Here is a 20,589-nt window from a genome sequence, read left to right as displayed (position 1 = left end):
AGACCAGCGGGTGTCACTCACCTGTGTTTCCATTGATTATCCTCCTGTTTACCCCCTTTAGATTTGATGTTTCAAATTTTCCTGCAAATCCACCCTCTCCCCCCACTTCCCCATTCGCTGGGCTTGTGTGTCACACAGTTTGAGATGAAAAGTCAGAGAGGAGGAGGAGGAGCAGGAGAAGATGATGAGTAAAGAAGAAGACTGGATGAGTGTGTGCTTGAGGGCGATGGCGGTGGTGGAATGTCAGATGATGCTCTGAGGGCTTATTTTGCTCACTTCCACCTCAGTAAGCAATGAAATCTCAGCTATTTAAGTCACATGATGTGATGGTAAAATTCTTATCACAGACTAGACAGATTCCACAAAGTCAGTCGTTACAACATGACTTCTGACTTGAGTTGAAGTTCCCAACAACCACCATCCTACACACTTTTCACCTTACATAATTTCAGACTTGTATCTCCTCCAATTTTTTTCTCCCCTCCTGAACGCACCACATAAATATGGTTACATAAACAGTCATGGAAATGTAGGCTACCACATCTCTGAAGAACTTAAAACAGGAAATCTTCTTTTTTGTGGAAAATGTTGTCTCCGCATTCCTCTTCTTTTTGTGCCGTTAATCTTCCCTCCCAGCTAATCCAGTGGGCAGATCCACCGTGATTATCTCTCCGTTTTATTCATAACCGGCCCGACACCGCCTCTCATCTCTCCTTTTCTTTACTTCCATCCTCACTTTTCTCTCTCTCTCTCTCTCTCTCCGTCTCCTCCCTCTCTCCTCTCCTCCCTGCACTTTTTAAGCCTCCTTTTCAGAGGAAGTGAGGGACAGGAATAAATTATTTGAATGACGCATTTTAAAGAAGCCAAGAAGCGACTGTAGGTGATATTATTATGTTAGATTGTGTGTGTGACTATGCGGCGCAGTATTAGGCAGATGAATAAATAATGTTATTATTAGAACCAAAACAGTGATTTGAAGGGATAACACAGCGGTAACAGCGTGTGTGTGTGATAACGATAATGAACAAGTGTGTTTCTTAGGAGGAGGATTGTCATGACAAGGATGCTTTAATTAGATTAGACTCAGCGTGTTTTGATATCCCGCCGCTGTGTGTGGGTGTAGATGCGTGTGTACATGTGTGTGCATGTGTGTGGGTGGGTTGCTGTGTGTGTGTGTGTGTGTGTGTGTGTGTAGCTTGAATGTTTAGTTTGGCTTGTGTGCAAGTAAGGGACACTTAACCAGTGTTTCTCTTTCTTTCTGCCAGTATTTGCATATCAGTTCCTGTGTCTGCCTCTCTCTCTACCTTAGTATCTATTAAACTTTCCTCTGCCTTTCTCCACTAAGGCCCTCTGCTTTCAACGGATCTGCCCATTTCCCATCTCTCATCCATTCTGCTCCTCTTTCTTTCTTCACCTCTTCCCAGCACTTCTCCTTGACCTCCTCAACTCGCCCCTCCATTCACCCTCCTCTCCTCCTCCACCTCCTCTTCTCCTCTCATTTCCATCTGAGCATGTCCTTGTGTTGTTTATGTGATCAGGGAGCTGTTGTCACCATGAAAGCGGTGTCTAAACCATCAAATCACTACGAAGCACAAGATAGCAATACACCAAAGGTATCATTAGTCCTTAATTAGAAACTTTATCTAATACGTTACACGGCCTTAATCAGGAATGCACTAACGAACCTGGATTGTGAAATTAGATTCCCACAATGCAAGAGAGAGGCTGGATAATCTACCTGGATGTGATGGACCAGTTGCCAGGAGACATCGTTGCCTTTTTTAGTATAGAAATTAAAGTGGTTTCACTTTGATGAGCGTCAGCTTTTCTTTGTTTAGGAGAAACTTCTTCAGGATTCATGTCTGTGTTCATGAAGCACTTAGTGAGAAAACATTGTTATTACAAGAGGCTGCAAAACAAACGTGATGTAACGTTGACATTAGGGTGTGTGGTTGTGCGTGTGCACGTGTGTTTGCGTGTGTGTGTGTGTGTGTTCCAGAGCTGGAAGTGGCCAGGCTGAGCACGGACGGGAACCTTGAAGACTTGACGTTCCCTCAGTCGGAGCTACATGGAAACTCCATCCAGCTGTCAGCCAGCACTCTCAAACAGCACGGAAGAAACGGTAGAAGAGAAATCTCACATTCTCTCTTCCTCTCGCTCTCTGTATGAGCTCTATGACCCCCCCCTCCCTCTCTCTGGCTAGCCCACTTGCAATGTTTTTCCCACTTGCAGTCTCTCTTTTTCTCACATCCACTGTCTATTTCTATTATCAGTGGTTAAGCCAAGAATTAACAAGCGCACTACGTCCGTGTGTTCTCTGACAGGTGAGATCAGGATGGCCTTTGTCCTGTACAGGAACTTGGGTTCCTACCTGTCCACAGAGAACGCCAGCGTTAGACTGAGCAGCGAGGCCGTCTACCCTAATTACTCTGTTATCGTCAACTCCCCGGTCATCACAGCATCCATTAACAAGGAGAGCAATAAGGTTTACCTGTCTGAGCCTGTGGTCTTCACCGTCAAACACTTGCAGGTGAGTAAGGTGCAAGGTGATGACTTATTTATTGTAAATCATTAACAATAACTCAGTGAGGTTAAAGGATGAAGCTTGTGATCCTCTGTGTTGTTGTTATTATCAGGAAATCCAACAAAAAGACCAAAATCAACGATGAACTGATCCTGTTATCAAGGATCCAAAGCCTGATAGAGTTTATTCCTCCATGTGATAGAGCTCCATTGTTATTTAAAAACTATTAAAAACACATCTGTCAGCTGAGTTGCACTGGGTGACATGTTCCTTTATTACGATAAACACATAGGCAGTGTCATTTATTATGAGTCAATTCCACATCCACCGTCTGGCTGCCTTAAATACTCACTAGAGCACCAACAAAGTCACTTTCTACTCCCACTTGAGTCATGTTTGTTAAAAACTACAGTGCACAGCTGTTTAAGGAAATGATTCAGCCCTTTTTAATAAATGAAACTAAAGGTATTTATATTTATTTTTAAAGCAGACAGGAACGAGCTCTGAGCTGTAGGACACAGACACGGGAGGAAAGTTGGGAAATATTAAGAGATGAATCGACGCTTTTGCTCTTTTCATTGGATTTGTTAATAAAAAGAAAAATATATTAACATAATAAGAGATGTAAATGGTAACCAGAGCTGTAGACTTGAGACATTGATTTAACTCTGAGAGCTTGAGGCTCCATCAGGATGTGAGCTGACTGGAGACTCGCAGCAGAAACTTTCAACTATCACAGTCTGACTTTGTAAAAATAGAGACAAAGGAAAGTAAGACGAAGCAGAACTGTACAGCTTAAATATTCAATTATTATGTCTATGATTGAAAGGTCTTAGTCTCAGTTATGTAAGGAAAGAATGTTTAAATATCATCAATGTCATTTAATCATCAGTATTTAGAGAAAAAATCAAGATGTGACTCGACTTGGACGTAACTCAGACTCTATTAATATCTGAACGTAAACATTATTATTCCACATTACTTCATAATTTATGATTTTTTTTGTGTTGCTCATCCAACAAGCAAAGGCTGATCCAGTTGGTGATCCAGTTGGTGATCCAGTTGGTGATCCAGTTGGTGATCCAGTCGGTGATCCAGTAGGTGATCCAGTCGGTGATCCAGTTGGTGATCCAGTAGGTGATCCGGTTGGTGATCCAGTTGGTGATCCAGTAGGTGATCCAGTTGGTGATCCAGTTGGTGATCCAGTTGGTGATCCAGTAGGTGATCCAGTTGGTGATCCAGTTGGTGATCCGGTTGGTGATCCAGTAGGTGATCCAGTTGGTGATCCAGTTGGTGATCCAGTTGGTGATCCAGTAGGTGATCCGGTTGGTGATCCAGTTGGTGATCCAGTAGGTGATCCGGTTTGTGATCCAGTTGGTGATCCAGTAGGTGATCCAGTTGGTGATCCAGCTTGTTGTTTCAGTTTCTCATTTCTAGAGTAACTTTACAACCCAGAGGACTCAGTTCTCAGTTTACACAACACGCTCCAGAGTCTGAGACAACAAGCAGGGCCGGAGCTCCGTCACCTCCTGCCATGACTCCATGTTTGTTTGTTGCTGCACTTTCTCATTCTGTCCCTTCTGTTTGTTGTTTTGTTGTTGTGTGTGTTTGACTCCCTCACTGTGTTTCTCCTTCTCCAACTCCTCCCACTGTTTTTCTCACTTTTTTTCTGGCTCTCCCACCGTTCCATGTTTTTACCTCCCACCTCCCCGTGACTAAATATCTGCTCTTTGACTTCCTGCACCTCCTGCCTCTCCTCCTTTTTGTCCCTCTTTCAATTTCTTCCTCTCTGCCTCGGTTTCTCACTCTCTCGCTTCCTCCTCCTCCTCTTCTCTCGTCCGTAGCATTCGGAAGAGAACTTCAATCCCAACTGTTCGTTCTGGAGCTACTCCAAGCGCACCATGACGGGATTCTGGTCTACACAGGACTGTCGTCTGCTGGCCACCAATCGCACACACACCAGCTGCTCCTGCACACACCTCACCAGCTTTGCGGTTCTCATGGCCCACGTGGAGGTCAAGGTAGGCGTTTATTTTGCAGTGCCAGCCAGCGGGGCATGGGCAGAATCAAAGGGTTAGTTGTTCATCATTTGATTAGCTGTTGCTGGCAAAGAGATCTTAAAAAAGGGGAAGGAGGGAAGAGAAAGGGACCACAACATCTGGAAAATGGATTATAACTCTCCAGACTCTCCAGTACTGAGTAATCATACTTGGCAGAGGAAATTTTACAATTGATTCGTCAAGCCGGATGATGACATTACACAAACACATACAAAAAGATCTACACTCCAAATATTCATATTGAGCCTGTGGAGTTCTGGATTACCAAACAGATACCTTTGAATTAACATAGAAATTTAGATCCTGCAGGTCCTGTTTGATTGTAAAAACTCTTTGACTAATCAGAAAGTGAAAGTGCCTCATTTATTTTGATATCCGTGAGCCGCTGTGGGTGGCGGATAAAAACCTTATTGTCCCGCCATGTGTGGGATAAGTGCTTTTTGTGTCCCTCTTTTGTTACGTTAAGTTCCTTTTCACAAATCGGCTCTTGTAAGTCTGGATATTGTGTGACACCTCGTCTCTCCCTCTGGGCCAGAGGATGTGTGTTACTTCTAAAGGGGTCATGGTCAGAGCGAGCTCGGCAGCCCTGTGTGAACACAGTGTGAGGGTTTGAGCAGTAGATCCATCACAGCAGTGCTATGTTGAACATTGCTCTGCCTGCCAGGTTGCAGGACACTGATGGATAGAGCCAGCACACCTGTGCAACGCAGCGTAACGCTGTGGCCCTGAACGCTCAGCGACACACAGCCACACTCACATCAGTCAGTGGAGGGGGGGTGGGGGAGGGGGGGGGGTGTCTGTGTGAGTGCGTTCCTGCAGTTGTTTCATGTTACTGTAATATGACTCATGTATGTTTTTAAGCACACTGAGGCTAGCTAAAAAGTAAATTAGCGGTGAATGGCTATTAAATAACCCACTCCTCTCTTCTCTCACACTCACAGAAAGCAGACAGCATGCATGACCTGCTCCTGGACGTGATTACGTGGGTGGGGATCCTGTTGTCGCTGGTTTGCCTGCTTATCTGCATCTTCACCTTTTGCTTCTTCCGTGGGCTGCAGAGTGACCGCAACACCATCCATAAGAACCTCTGCATCAGCCTCTTCATTGCTGAGTCACTGTTCCTGGTCGGGATCAACAGGGCCGATCAGCCAGTAAGTAGGGTGGGGTTGTGTGTCTGTGTGTCTGTGTGCATATTCCTTTGACTGTAAACCATCAATGTTAGAAAAGACTGATTCAAAAATAAAAACCAATGTTTTTCTCACAGGCTGCATTTCAATTAACTCACACTGTGCCGGCGCAGGCTCGGCATAATTGTCCACTGACCAGTGCGGCTGATCATACTGCATTATTGGCAGAAGAAATCATGAAATGTTTACTAACTTGCTGTCAGAGGCTGAGCACATTGCAGCTACATGAATAAGAAACAGCAGATCTGGTACATGCAGCGTTCCTGGAATACAACTCTAAAACAGAACAGTCTCTGGGTGGCTGATGAAAAAGAATGCATCTGTAAATTCAAACCAGCCTGGGTTGTGCAACTTTTTCCTATAAATTGTGTGGAAAACCAGCAAAAACAAAGGAGCTTATTGGCATTATTTTACTGCATATGCTCCGTTTTCTATTAAATCGTTACTATATAGAGTGCAAGACAATGCCTCACATTAATCATATTACAGTTTGTGGCCAATTCAGAAAGTATTGCCAACCAAAGCAGGAGAGGAGACAATGTTAGCATACTGGTACATTTAGCATGTTTTACTCTTTTTATGGCAAACCCTATAATAACACAGGAGTATAATAATACAGGAGTACAAAGACCTGATCTCACTTGTAAGAAATGCAAAGTGCACATTACACAGACCAGTGTGTAGGTCAGATAATGTATTGCCATGTTTATGCTAACGGTTCCTTTTGTTAGTCGTTTCCTCCTCAGACTAGCTGAAGTCTTTTTACCCGGAAATCCTGAGAAGGATGTTTGTAAAGAAATAAAACTTTAAGCAACAAAAGCCTGTTTCAGGCTGAATAGTGAACACGGGTTCAACCTCCGTTTGACCGTTCGTACCAGGGTGCTGCCTGCGTCTGCACACATCACTGCTCAACTGGAGAAATTAGCTACCTTGTGTAAATACAGGCCTGTGTGGTAAACACTGAACTGTGGACTTTCATTTCTTGTAAAGTGATTTTGCAATATTTACTCTGGGTATTGATTGTGAAAGTGCTGGCAAAGTGGTGTCACTTATTTTCTTTATTTGGTCTCCTTATAAAAAGTTGATGCTGTGCAATCAATTATTTTCAAGCATCTTTTGAGGTTTAGAAGAGAAGAATGTATGTTTGTGATGTCGATGCTGCCAGTATGTGTTGTACAGAGGCTACAGTAGAGCAATGATTGTATTTACATTTAGCTTAATTCTACTGTTAGTACAGAAACCAGGTCGGCTCTGTGTGCTAGAGAGAGAGAATACAAGTCTCTATACAAATGAAGAGAAAATACATTCATCACAGAATTCAGGTGATCATTAATAATATAAATAAAGTAAATAATAAATAAGATATTGACTGGGAATGTGCAAATATTTACAGTATAAACTTTACATGTAATGTTGCAAATGTAATAATATAAATCCTGGTGTTAAAGTAACATTGTTGGGTAAATTATGACATGTTTAGGTGAATATAAGGTGCAGTTGACTACAGCAGCTCATCAGCAGGGTCAGATGCTGCATGTTAACATGAAGCTCGGGGTTTATTCTGGGTCACTGTGTCAGGCTGAACTGAACTGAAGTAGCACACAATGATGCCTATTCTTCATTCAAGTACAGTAAAACCTATTCATGAATGCAGCATCCTCTACATCTCTATAGCAGTTTATTAGTGATGACCAGGCCTCTCCAGGTCCTCTGCTAATCTCACTGATTCCTCATAGTAGCAGGTTGTCTGGCTGAAGTGGACTCAAAACACAGAAACATTCAAAAGATTCATTATTATTTCAACAGCAGTGCTCCTCTCTGTGCAAATCCTCAGTGCAAACAGGCTTCATGTAACTTTACTAGTTTCACACTAGCACTAGTGAAACATCACCAAAATGGGGACTTTTTTTTTAATCACAGTTAATGATGCGTGACCTCTGCTGCTCAGGTGGAACTGTGTTTACAGCTCACAAACTGCAGAAGAAGAACAACTACTAAATCTAAAGAAAAAATATAGAAGAAGACCTCTTCAACCTGTTATTGACAAACCAATGTGTTTAAAGTTTGAGATTTTAGCTTGTTTGCCAACTAGCGACATAGCTGTTAGCAACGTAGCTCGGGAGAACTTTGTGCCATGTTGAGTTTACACCAGTTGATCATTTAGACTTTTTAATTTGAATATTTATTAGATGTACTGTACTGTTGTATTTTTTACATATGGAATAGAGTGTATATTCAGTACAACAAATGCACCATTAACTGCAATGACACCCATAAAAAAACAGCATTTACAACAACATTAACACAAACAGATTCAGAGATGAGACGTTCTGCTATAATTCCTCAAGGCAAAGTCACGCAAACATAAACAACATATAGCTTTATAGATGTCTTTAGTGATTGTTAGCCTGTGTTTTCTTTGGAGTCATTATGGAGTATATGTCTGTGGGGGAGGAAGTGCTCTGGGCTGCATCCTTTATCGCCTCCCGTTGAGTTTTCATTGAGAAACTCTTCTTATTGTAAATGAGGGACAAAACAAATGTGATAGAATGTGTTTTTTAACATTGAGGTTTGTGTGTTTCTCTTTGTTGGTGTGTATTTGTGTGTGTTTGTGTGTGTTTGTGTGTGTTTGTGCGGGATGGGATCATGTTTCTTTGTATGCATGTGCGCTGCCATATTTGTGTGTGTGTGCCATTCAACGTTAATTACTGGTGACTATTTGTGACCTCCATTAACATCTTCAGCATCACTTAGCTCGCAGCCGGTTAAGCCAGTAATTCCAGCAGGAAAACTAAATGACTTTGCATAAGCAGCCTTTTTTTTTTTTTTTTTTTACCTGTGTGCGTGCATGTGTGCGTGCATGTGTGCGTGCATGTGTGTGTGTGTGTGTGTATATGTGTGTGTGTATATGTGTGTGTGTGTGTGTGTGTGTGTGTGTGTGTGTGTGTGTGTGTGTATATATGTGTGTGTGTGTATATGTGTGTGTGTATATGTGTGTGTGTGTGTGTGTGTGTGTGTGTGTGTGTGTGTGTGTGTGTGTGTATATATGTGTGTGTGTGTGTATATGTGTGTGTGTATATGTGTGTAAGCTACACTGTGAGATCATTAGAAATGGAAATGAGTGACTCCCTTGCCCCCTAAACTCATTGTCTCTCAGACATTAGGTAATTGTCTCTGGCTGTAAAACCTTCTATTATAAAAGTCTGTCTGTTAGTTTTCCCATTCAGTGACTCTTTAGATAGAACAGTGATTCCCAACCTTTTTCCTTAAGGGTCCTATTCTATCACTGAGTAAACAGACGACCCCTGACCAAGGGACATATTTTATGGATATTTCATATTATATCCAATGCAACAATAACAAGCACAGAACAACTGATAACTGTGCAATTAACCCAAATGGTGAACACAGTAACAGCAGGAAGTTTGGATGAATACTGAGCAGATTATGTGAATATTGCATCAGAGATGATGTTTCCTGATTTTTTTTGGGAACGTTTTATAAATTCTCTGTATTATTTATTTTTAACTATCATGCATACTTATTATGCTGCGTTTCTTTCTCCCTGCCCCCCTCCCGTTGTTCTATCAGCTCTTTGCTTGTTTTAACTACAGACTGTTTTAATGCAGGATGTTTAGCAGAGAGTCAATATACAGTAGCTTCAGCAGCCCTTTATCCTCATTTACATCTTTAAAAAAAACATCTAAACTTTAAAAATAACAAACGACATTTAGTTCTTTTCTTCACAGAAATTAATGAAATGCTGAGATAGACTCTATATATATATACATACATATATATATATATATATATATATATATATATATATATATATATATATATATATATATTTTTTTTTTTTTTTTTTTTTTTTTTTTTAAGTTTTCTTACTCCCCTTAAAACCAAGAAATCCTTGCAACCCCCCGTGAAACTGTGGTGACCCCTAGTGGGGGTCAGGACCCCCCGGTAGGGAACCGGTGGATTAGAACATTTCCACGAACGTGACGGGTCAAATCTCACGGCTCCTTCTCTCCTCCGCTTCTTTTCTTAAGCACCGCTCTGTTCTCTTCACATCCTGTTGCCTAAATTGTTAATCCGGTTTTAGGTTTGATACTTTTCTTTCATTTTCATCCTCTGCTGCTCTGTTTGTCTCTTTTTTTACATTCAGGAGACTCTCACTGGGTCCTTTCATCCGTCACTACTCGCTGGCTACTAACAATATGATTGTAAAGGTGTATGATGTAAAGGTAAAACCACCAGTTTGTAAAGGTGCAATGTTTTAGTTTTTATTTGATATTTGATAAACAAGCATTTACAGAATATATTGATAATATAGTTCATATAAAACATACGGTTCAGCTCCAGTAGCAGCGAAGCTAAACTGTAATTATTTGCAGCTATTCAGTATCTGAGTTTTACTGCTGGCTTTCTCCGAGCTCTAAAATATGTCAAATTTTTCGTGTGCTTTGTCTCTTTTATACCAAGCTGCTGAGTCATTTTTGCAGCAATTCCACTTATTTTGTTCATTCTGGGCATTGACAAGAATCATATTGTATTTTCAACAGTGTTGGCCTTTCTCTCAGCCGCTTCGCTTCCTCTGTTTGAAATGTGGTCAATCAGCACCGGCTGCAGCACCAATATATATATATATATATATATGTATATATTTACACTTATATTTTCTCATTTATCTTCTTAGATGACTTGCAGATGTGGACCTAAAGTGTGAAGGAGGCTCAGCTAATGCTGCTATCTTGAAGTGATTTTGAGTCATTCTGTCGCCTGTAATTGCCGTTGGAGTAAACTATGATTAGAAGTTCCCCGTATTATCCTCTTTCTCTCTTGTCTATTCCAGTATTGGCGGCCCCGTTTTTAATCCCTCACACATTTCTTTCTTTATGTAAATATGATAAATGATTACTTTTTCTGACTCATAGCCTTATCGCTTGCAGTCTAACTCATCAGTGTCCAGCAGATTAACTACTTTCTGGGCATTACTGTTTGTAGTGTTACTGTATTTTTAAATCCTCTCCTCCTTTCCCTCAACAGATTGCCTGTGCAGTTTTTGCGGCCCTGCTCCATTTCTTCTTCTTGGCAGCCTTCACCTGGATGTTCCTGGAAGGAGTACAGCTCTACATCATGCTGGTAGAGGTGTTTGAGAGCGAACACTCCAGGACTAAGTACTTCTACCTGGCAGGATACGGAGTACCTGCTGTCATAGTGGCCGTCTCCGCTGCAGTGGACTACAGGAGCTACGGCACCGACCGAGTGTAAGGACAGAATGGTGGCGAAGAAAGCGTAGCGTGAAGGAAGGATGGCTAACGGGGTGAGGGAGGGAGGGAGGGAGGGAGGGAGGGAGGGAGGGTAGGTTGTAGTGCCTGCTGTCATTTTGGCTGCGTCTGCCACACTGGACTCCACAAGCTGTGGCACTTCTGAAGAGTCAATAGTGAGAGGTTGAGAGGGGAGAGAGAGGCAGAGAAAGATAGAGAGGGGGAGGGAAGTACGGAGACAAGCAGGGGAGGATGCACCACAGAGTGCCTGCATGAGCACAGCAGCGACAATGTGTGAATATGGAAGGATTTAACGGGTGGGATAGAAGGAGGGGGTGCACGCTGGAGCAGATTGAGGGAGAAAAGCAGTGATTTAAATGTGAGAGTGTGAGAATGGAGGTATGGAGAAGGAAGTGATGAAGTATAGTGTGTCAGGATGTGCACACGTCCAGACCGGTTTGCATATGTGTGTGTTTAAAAAAGAAAAGCCGGCTTCCCCGGAGAAAGCACAAAGTAGTGAAGTAGTGAGTGGGATGAGGACATACATTAAGAGCACATGCTAACATATTCATGCATGCTTGACTTGTCCCAGTCACAGGGTGAATCCAGGGAAAGACAGTCAGCATCTCATTCATATGAAGTATATGCAGAATACCTACAAATACACAGGAGTGAACATACCAACACTTTTATATGCGTGACCTGTCCACTCGTGCTGTGACTCTGTGTATATGCATATTATATACATAATGTGCATATTATATACATAATGTGCATATTATATACATAATGTGCATATAATGTATATGGTGCACTATACATGTGGCTGACTAAAGAGGACATTAACAATGTGGATGTTTAAAAAATGGTATTAGAAAAATCTCTTCCCTCAATAGTTTATAGATGAGAAGCTCCATATAGAAAGTGAAGAATGACAGGACACTATAGGACTGTTCAATCATTCACGTGTGCTCACGTTCTCGCTGCTCCCTGGGCCTTCTGTAGATTAGACCTCACAGCTTTCTGCGAGCTACACATCAACTCACAGAAGTTGGAAGACTGGAAAAGAGTTGAATTTAGCAGTGTTTAACGTCAAGCCACACCAATCCGTATGCCACTTAGATCAATATTTCATTGTGGGATAATCATTAAAACATGAGAGTCTGAATGCCAAGCTCTGGATGAATAATCAGACTGCATGCCATTAGCCAGCCAAAGACGAGGAGACTTGTCTTGAGATAATAGCTGTGGTTTAACGGTAAAAACACAAAATGTGATATATTTTATCTCATCAGAAATCAGAGAGAGTGTAAAAGATTCATTTGAATCTTGTAGTGTAATATGATATTTTACCCAAACAACTAATGTTTCTGCTTTTAATGAAATGCCTGATGGATTTCAGAAGAAATTGACACAACTATCTTCACAGCAAAGTACCTGTCATTAAAAGCAGAAAGTGAGTTACATGGCTCATTTATCAGTCCAGCCTTGAAAATGGCACTGCTTATCATGTTTGACATAATATACTGAGACAAAACCTCTGAAAATATCATCTGCCATCCCTGCTGTGTCACCTTGTCACATAACACACCTTCATATTAGCCATCGGCGCTGAGTCTCATTCACGTCCTATAATGAAGGTGGCTATGACTTAGCAAAGGAGCCCTAATGGAGGATACAGTGACACAGTCAGGAACCATAATGGAGGGCTCTCTAACGTGGTGGAAATTGAAAGATTAATAATTCAAAAGCAGCTGGTCATGAATCAGTCGGCCATTTTGCTCCAGTGGTTTTTCTCGAGCACCTTTTTGTGTAATTCGTTGGGTGTGACCTCAGTGGAGGGCACGCTGGGGCGTTGATGCTGCAGTTGATGAGTGAAGATGTTTGGGCTAGTATCATTTAGCATACAGCAGGATATCTTTTACTACCAACGCTAACCTTGGGGTCAGAAATGAATGCTTGCGCGCCGGTTTGTGTGCTCATGCGTGTCTTCTATCTGTCAATGTGTGGGTGCATATTTGTGTAAATATTTGTGTGCGTGTGTGCATGTCCCTTCTTTCTCCTTTAACCTCATCACAATCATCCCCAGACTCCATAAATAGCACACAGCTATGCATCCATAACTCAGTATTCAGATGAACACAGTCATGTCATATTTTTGCGACCACAGGATGTGTCCGTGCCATATATCTGTGCCCTGAGGGGGAGGTAAAGCTTTATTTATCACAGGTGCTCATCCGTTGCCATCTCCCCCTCCGTGTGTGATGTATGTTTGTGGTGTGCATACGGTGCGCCTCGCTCCATCCTGCAACATCTCTTCTCACTTTCACTTTTTCATCCTGGTGAAATTCCTTTTGTTCTCTCTCTATGGTGAGGCATTTGATATACTGTATGTCATGTAATATGCTGCCCCCCCCCCTCCCCCTCCTGCCTTTATATGTGTGTGTGTCTGCGTAACTGTGATGCATATCATGTCCTCTGATGGTAAATCTTTGCTACCCAACATCCATTTGAGACTGGAGCATGTTTTTAATCCCCATGTGTTGTTTCCTCTCCTTTCCTCTGCTTCTCACGCGTGATGTCTCTCTCTTCCTCTTCCTCTTCCTCACTCTTTCTCTCTTCTCTCTTTGTCTCTAGGTGCTGGCTGCGATTGGATACATACTTTATCTGGAGCTTTATAGGCCCTGCCACACTCATCATTATGGTGAGATACACATACATGCATGCTCACACCCTCTTGACACAGCACTACATGTACAGAGTAGGCCGGCTGCCACATGCTCGTGCAGGAACGATGGGTTACATTAAGGTCTTCGTTAATCTCCTGCAAGGTTTGCCTGAGCTCCTCAGCAGTGTAAGTGGAAGCAGAAGGAACTTTATGTGTCAATTTAATAACTCCCGCTCGTGGATTAACTCTCAAGTGGGCACATATTCCAACAAGCTGGAAATCTTTGGAAGGACATGGAGCACAAACTGCTATAAACCGAGCAGATTACGATAAGAACTCAACAAAGCTATGTTTCTCCCAGGCACTTATTTGACTATCTATTCAATACTCAGAGCCCAGGCACCGCGCTTCCTCCTGGCCTAGCTACTTCATTACAGTGCCACCCAATTACACAGTAAAGAGGGGAGCACAGATTGTCAGTGAACTCAGTTCGACCATTTTTCTTGTCCTTTCATAGAGCCGTGTCAATGAATGATGCCTCATCAGTCAGCAAACTGGTCTGAGCAGCAGAAAAATGCATCGTACCTTGAACAAGTACACAGAAGCAGAAACAGACGACTCGGCAGACAGACAGACAAAAAAATATATAAAAAAGAGTCTTTGAGAAAGAGAGAATGAAAGCATCGGGACATGTTCCCAATTAGGTGAATGTCAGCATGTACACTGATGCTCTGCACTCATTTTAGAAATGTCAGGCAGGCTATCACTGATCTAACCGAGACTGTAAGTGGGAGCGGTGCAGGTGGGACCGCTCTGATATGACTCTACACCCATCGGTAACACATACGGCTTCAGAGAGACAGCACAGCAGCCCAGACAGTCATTATTAAACCACCCTATCTGTGCATTAGCAGGCCAGTAGAATAGACAGCATCTGTGAGAATTGGATTTCTATTGTAACAATGATCCTCAATGGATGTAATGACTGCTGAATTTTCCCTGATGCTCAAGCTGCTGTATTTTGAGCACATAAAGGGTTGTTGATTGTGGGCTGATACTGTGTCCCCAAGCCAATTACTGCTGGAAGGGAAAATGAAATGATATGCACTGTGTGTGAGTGAATTGTTGTGGTGACATTGTGTCTTTAATTAGGCTCGTTGCCACAGAATATTAACGTGTATGTGTGTGTGTGTGTGTGTGTGTGTGTGTGTGTGTGTGTGTGTGTGTTTCAGCTAAATGTGATCTTCCTCGGTATCGCTCTTTATAAGATGTTCCACCATACAGCGATTCTCAAACCGGACTCTGGATGTCTGGACAACATCAAGTAAGTACATGTGTACATATCATGCTGCCACCACACCAGTGTGCCTGCTTCTGAAAGCGGGTGTGATTATGCATGCTGGTGTGGATTCAGTTGAAGGAATAGTTGTACCGTAAATAGGAAGCTGGATCCAGTTAGCTTAGCTTAGCATAAAGACAGGGGGAACCAGCTAGCCCAGCTCAGTCCAAAGGTAACAAACTCCACCTACCAGCAACTCTAAAGCTCACTAATTAACACAATATATCTTGTTTGTTTTTCATCTGGAAAAAAAGAAAAAAAGAAACTATAAGTAAAAACCACAGCTTGTGGTTTTTACGGGTTATGCAGTTGCCAGGCAACCAGCGAAGAATATTTCTTGAAGTCACTGCTTCAAGAAATTTCTGGCACACAGTAAAACAATTGACATTGTTACCCTGAGGTTCATGTGCAGATTAAACAAAAGAGATATAACGTGTTAAATAGTGAGCTTTAGATGTGAGTAGCTGTTGACTGTCTTTATATAGAAAATGTTTCCCAAAACGTTGAACTATTCCTTTACATCTAATGTCCATCTTCTTTATTTTTGGCACATTAGCATGTTGCATGAAGTACATTTCACTTTTGTCTGACATTCTTCTCATTGAACTTATCATACTATTATTCTCCATCATGTCACCATTACTCATATCACCCTGAGAGAATGTCAGTGAAATATGACTTCATTTTCACTGAACACTGGCACTCTGTCTGCTTAGCTAACTAATCAGGATTGTGTTATTTCTCGTTCCAGTGCAGCCTGAGACAAAAAGGCTCAGTCTAATTCAAACAATATGCCATGGCTCAGAGCTCAGTGCCTTATTGAGGCCCAGCTCCGAATTTATAATGTAAATGGCGAAATGGCTTACTCATTTGTTTTATCATTCAAATATTACTGCCAATGTATCTTTCATGACAGCAGTTTTAAGCAGGATTTCAAGTGGGAAGCGTTTCAGGAATAAAGAAGCAGCCAGCTGATCTTTGCTTCAGTGCTGTTCAGGGGAACGTCATCAAAAAGCCTGATGAAAGATGAAAATCACAGAATGATTTAGAATATGATGCTTTTCTTCTTTCTTTCCTTTTTTTAATGATTTCTCTGAGTCTCTCTGAGCACACTGAAGGCTGAATAGATTTTAATCTATTTCACTTCATTAGTCATGTCTTATTGTGGTTCATTTACTCGTTAACCATAATCATGCCCTTTTTGTCTTATTATTTTTTTCTTCCTTTTGTTTTCTCTGTCTCTTTAACTCCAAGCCATCATAAGTTGTCTTTGTTGTGGATTGGCTCTGGTAAGGCCACTCTCCAATCAGGAAGCCTGTCATCCTTGTTGCTTGTTGTCTTATTTGTCTGTTGAACCAGTCGAGAGTCTCTGCATATCCCTGAATTATCCAGACTCGACTACTCCTCTCCTCCCTTGTAAGATGGATCACTTGTTCATTTGTGATTTGTGAGCTGCTCCTTTGACCTATAGAACTAATGTGCTATTGAAATATTATAATGGTGAGATGTGAAAAAGGGGAAACAGAGCTGAGAGCTGAAGCATGGCTCAAGGGAGTGCTGGAGGGAGAGGTGGGATGGAGGGATGGAAAAGAGAGGGATGAGTGTACCCTTTATTGAAGAGGGTCGTCAGACGAGCTTTATTGGAGGTTCTGTCTCGCCTGAATGGTGCCACAGAGGGCAACATCGAATCAATCACCTCAGTCTCACTCACTTACTCTCCTCGTCTCTCTCTCTCTCTTCCTTCCTCCCGACTCTCCTTATATCTCCCCCTCTGTCTCCCCACCCCCCTCTTCTTTCCTTACCCCCTTTCTTCGTCTCTATCTCCTCGCATGAGAGGTGATCACTGGCCAGTCAGCCAATCAAATTAACAGCCATCATCGGAGCAGTGGCAGACCAGAAACTGTGACCTTTAGTGGGAAATGTCATTTATAATGGCTGTAATGTCCCTCTACTTACTGCCCAGTGGAGCCACTCACATGGCCACACATTCAGGCGAGGACTTAGCGTGCATACACATGCCTGGACATGACCACACTTCTCACATTTGGTCGTTTATGACTCACAGTAGGCTTTATTTGAAACGGAGGTTCACAGCCTTAAAAGCCTTTATTCAATTTAATTCCATTAAGTTATTCTAGTCACAATTGCACTAACAGACTTTAGGACCTACTTCCTACTGTGAAAACATGTACTTTGAGAAATAGTGCATGGATATAACTTGGAAAAAGTCTTAACTTTCTCGATAGTGGCTGATGTCAGCTAGCTTGTAACCTCCCCCGCCTCTCTCGAGATGGTATCTAGATGAGCAAATTCACTCTCTCTTGCTGTCCTCTTATCCGTTCTGTTAGAATATAATTCTTTTAGGGAACACCTCCCACGGTTTCCTCCATCCTGCTCCTGCAGTGTTGGGGCTCTGAATGAACCCTCTCTAACCCCGTACTCCTCCCTTCTGGTCCCACATGCATCAAACTAGGCTGAATGGCTTTTCTGATCCAGGACAAGACATTCGTTTCTCTGGTTAAAGTATGCTGTCCGTTAGCCATACAGTAGGCTAGCTAATGATAATTCTCCCTGTAGTAGATTGAGTGTAACATACAGTAATTGATTGAAGTCCTTCCTCCCTCCTCTGCAGGTCTTGGGTGATCGGGGCCATAGCCCTGCTGTGTCTGCTGGGTCTCACCTGGGCTTTCGGCCTGATGTACATCAACGAGAGCACTGTGATCATGGCATACCTCTTCACCATCTTCAACTCTCTGCAGGGCATGTTCATCTTCATCTTCCACTGCATACTGCAGAAGAAGGTGAGCGAGACACACACAAGGACAAAGCTTGACAGAAATAAACAGACTAATACGTACACACATGTTAGCATTGATCAGTAGGGAAACCAGAAATATCTGCAGACAGTTCGACCTGTCACAGGTTTGACTGGTCATCCAGTAACCCTACTGGCAGCCTGATTCTCTCACTTTTTCACTCTCATTACCTCTCTCCGTCTCTCTCTTTCTGTTATTCTGTCTGTCTGGCCTTTTGGCAGCAGGTAACAAACTGAGCTGCTGGTGCTGCGGTGTGTGTCTGTCTCCTCCCAACAGAAAATATATTTTTCATCATCAGGCAGGGTCATTAAGGCTGGAATAGCTTTTTCAAACCTCTGATAATATTTAGCTCTAATGGTGGAAATGTGTGTCTGTTCTGATGTCTAATTGGCTGGATGGTTACAGATTTAATATAGTGATCTCACTGACTCCTTCTGCATTTCCTCCTTTATATATGTTTTGGGTTTGGATGCCCTCAAGGATTAGAGGCATTTAAGAGAGTACATATGTATCACTTCTTATATTTGAATTATATGTGGTTTCCAGCAAGAGCCTACACATCCTGGGATATTTTTACTGAGTCTCCCACACACTGTCAGTGCCTGGGAGTACACAAGTGGAGTAGGATATGGAAAGAAAATTCATCAAATTCTTAATACTCTTGACTGGCTGCAGTCCCGCAGAGAATTTTTAGTTTTAAGTGTGTGACCAGTAAACAAGTGCAATGTGTGTGTGTGTGTGTGTGTGTGTGTGTGTGTGTGTGTGTGTGTGTGTGTGTGTGCACTATACTTAGGTATGTGTTAGGCCATAAGATCAGGTATCCAGAGAGATGTCCTCAGAACAGTGCTGAGGTTTTCTTTGGCTGCGGGCCCAACATGGTTTCTCCCAAGATGCATGGAGCAACTCACCACACAGCTGTTCAAACAGAGCATGTGGCAAAACACGTCTGCCAGTCCAACAAGCTTGTTAAAAAGCAATTACAGTCCTATTTGTTCTAACTTGACTGGGATCTTAATGCAGATGTTCTGTGTGTACAAGTGCATCATATGTCTCCCTAAAGAATATGTCCATTCAGGTGGATGTGTGTCAGTAATAAAGTTGGGGCAGATGTTGATGGGGAAAGTTCACAAAGTTAATCCTTTAATGTCTAAATTTTAATGGAGTTAATGTTTGCAGAAGGAATTTCAGTAAGAAAAGATGTTCACAGGGACAGTATATCATCACATTAAGCCCCTAAAGTCCATGTTGTTTTCATAGTGTGTCATCTTACAAATATGTTTCAGCGTGCAGTAATGAATGTCTTCCAGCGGTCATTTCCTCCTCCCACGTGTGTGCTCTTTGATTTAATAAATGTCCACCTCCCCTCAGGTGCGTAAAGAGTACGGCAAATGTCTGCGTACTCACTGCTGCAGCGGCAAGAGCGTGGAGACGTCGATCTCCTCCTCCAGTAAGACCACCACCTCACGGACCCCGGGCCGCTACTCCACAGGCTCACAGGTGAGCTTACCTGCCTGCACACCTGGACGCTACAGCACAGCAGACTCTCAGGTGAGGCCAGAACATGCCATGAGAGTTTTGGGCTATCACTGTTCACTTTCAACTAGAATTTTGGTGAGCGTAGAAGAGTTTCAGTGTTCTTTTAGGCAAATTCAAACAAAGTCTTTTAAAGTGAAACTTGTGAATACATGATTAAGATTGAATGCTGTATATATATGCAGAGTTATGTGCATATTGTGTTGAAAGTGGAGATAGCCCAAAACCTGAATGACACCCTTACATATTGATGCTGACACACAGGTAGATCGGATGTTAATGGCATTGATGGCTGATTTTTTTTCCCCACCTGTTTCCCTCCTGCTGGTCTTTGCTTTTCTTTTCTTTTTTACGGCCTCTCCTGCACTAATTTGCCCTTTTTTTGCACATCCCTCCCTAATATATTATGTTTCTTACCATATTTCTTTCCCTCTGTTGTCGTCGTGTCTTCCCCCCCTTGACTTGCTCCTTTTCCTTCTTTTATTCCCTCCTTCCTTCGTTATTGCTGCTCCTCTGTGTCTATTTCCATACCTTTTCTATCCCTTTCTCCCTCTCTTTCTTTTTTCTCTCTCGTTTCTTTCCCCCCTGTGTATAGAGTCGTATCAGGCGGATGTGGAATGACACTGTGAGGAAACAGGAGTCTTCCTTCATCACTGGAGACATAAACAGCTCTGCCACGCTCAACAGAGGTAACCACAGGATACCTACCATTTGCATCCTCATCACTGTCAACATATCTACTTTATTAATAGCAGGAGGCTCAGACAGCATAAGCTGTCATTTAGTAAAGTGGTAGGAGTCCAAACTTCTGATAATGGTGCTGTGTTCTTCTAGAGAGGAAGATTAGCAGAACAGAGTGTAAATATCACTTGCTACTTCTTTGCTGCTTCAAAGGATGACTTTACAGGAAGGAGAGTTAGGAGCAGACTCTTGTCAAAACTGAAACATCAACCAGTTTGTGGTCCCATTATAAATCTACAGAGTGCAGAGTTGACTGTGCTGCAGGGGGCTTCTATACTTCTTTTTCCAAGGATAGTCATCTTTTGAAGTATTGTGGGCGAGAAATCCTTTAAGTTAAAGCGTGTTTTAAAGACTTGAGCTGAACACCAGCGGTCTCAGTTAAATTAATGCTCTGTTATTAGGGTGGGTGTAGCTGTGTGTCACTCTAGGTGACACTGCTGCTTCTAACATG

The 20,589-nt window shown here is 42.4% G+C and overlaps 1 protein-coding gene across 1 annotated transcript in view; it reads left to right on the top strand.

Moving 5' to 3' along the window:
- The window catches only part of adgrl3.1 (adhesion G protein-coupled receptor L3.1), a 130,726-nt gene that overhangs the window by 102,294 nt on the left and 7,843 nt on the right, over window positions 1-20,589 (top strand). Inside the window, exons 13-22 of the mRNA XM_067578478.1 lie at window positions 2,000-2,122; window positions 2,325-2,530; window positions 4,369-4,545; window positions 5,526-5,735; window positions 10,821-11,041; window positions 13,679-13,745; window positions 14,942-15,033; window positions 17,681-17,849; window positions 19,233-19,361; window positions 19,993-20,086. Coding sequence (XP_067434579.1) covers window positions 2,000-2,122; window positions 2,325-2,530; window positions 4,369-4,545; window positions 5,526-5,735; window positions 10,821-11,041; window positions 13,679-13,745; window positions 14,942-15,033; window positions 17,681-17,849; window positions 19,233-19,361; window positions 19,993-20,086 — 1,488 coding nt within the window. The remainder of the gene's footprint in view (window positions 1-1,999; window positions 2,123-2,324; window positions 2,531-4,368; window positions 4,546-5,525; window positions 5,736-10,820; window positions 11,042-13,678; window positions 13,746-14,941; window positions 15,034-17,680; window positions 17,850-19,232; window positions 19,362-19,992; window positions 20,087-20,589) is intronic.

The sequence above is a fragment of the Thunnus thynnus genome, chromosome 3 (assembly GCF_963924715.1).
Source record: "Thunnus thynnus chromosome 3, fThuThy2.1, whole genome shotgun sequence".
Taxonomy (NCBI): domain Eukaryota; kingdom Metazoa; phylum Chordata; class Actinopteri; order Scombriformes; family Scombridae; genus Thunnus; species Thunnus thynnus.
This window is presented reverse-complemented; position numbering and strand designations above follow the sequence as displayed.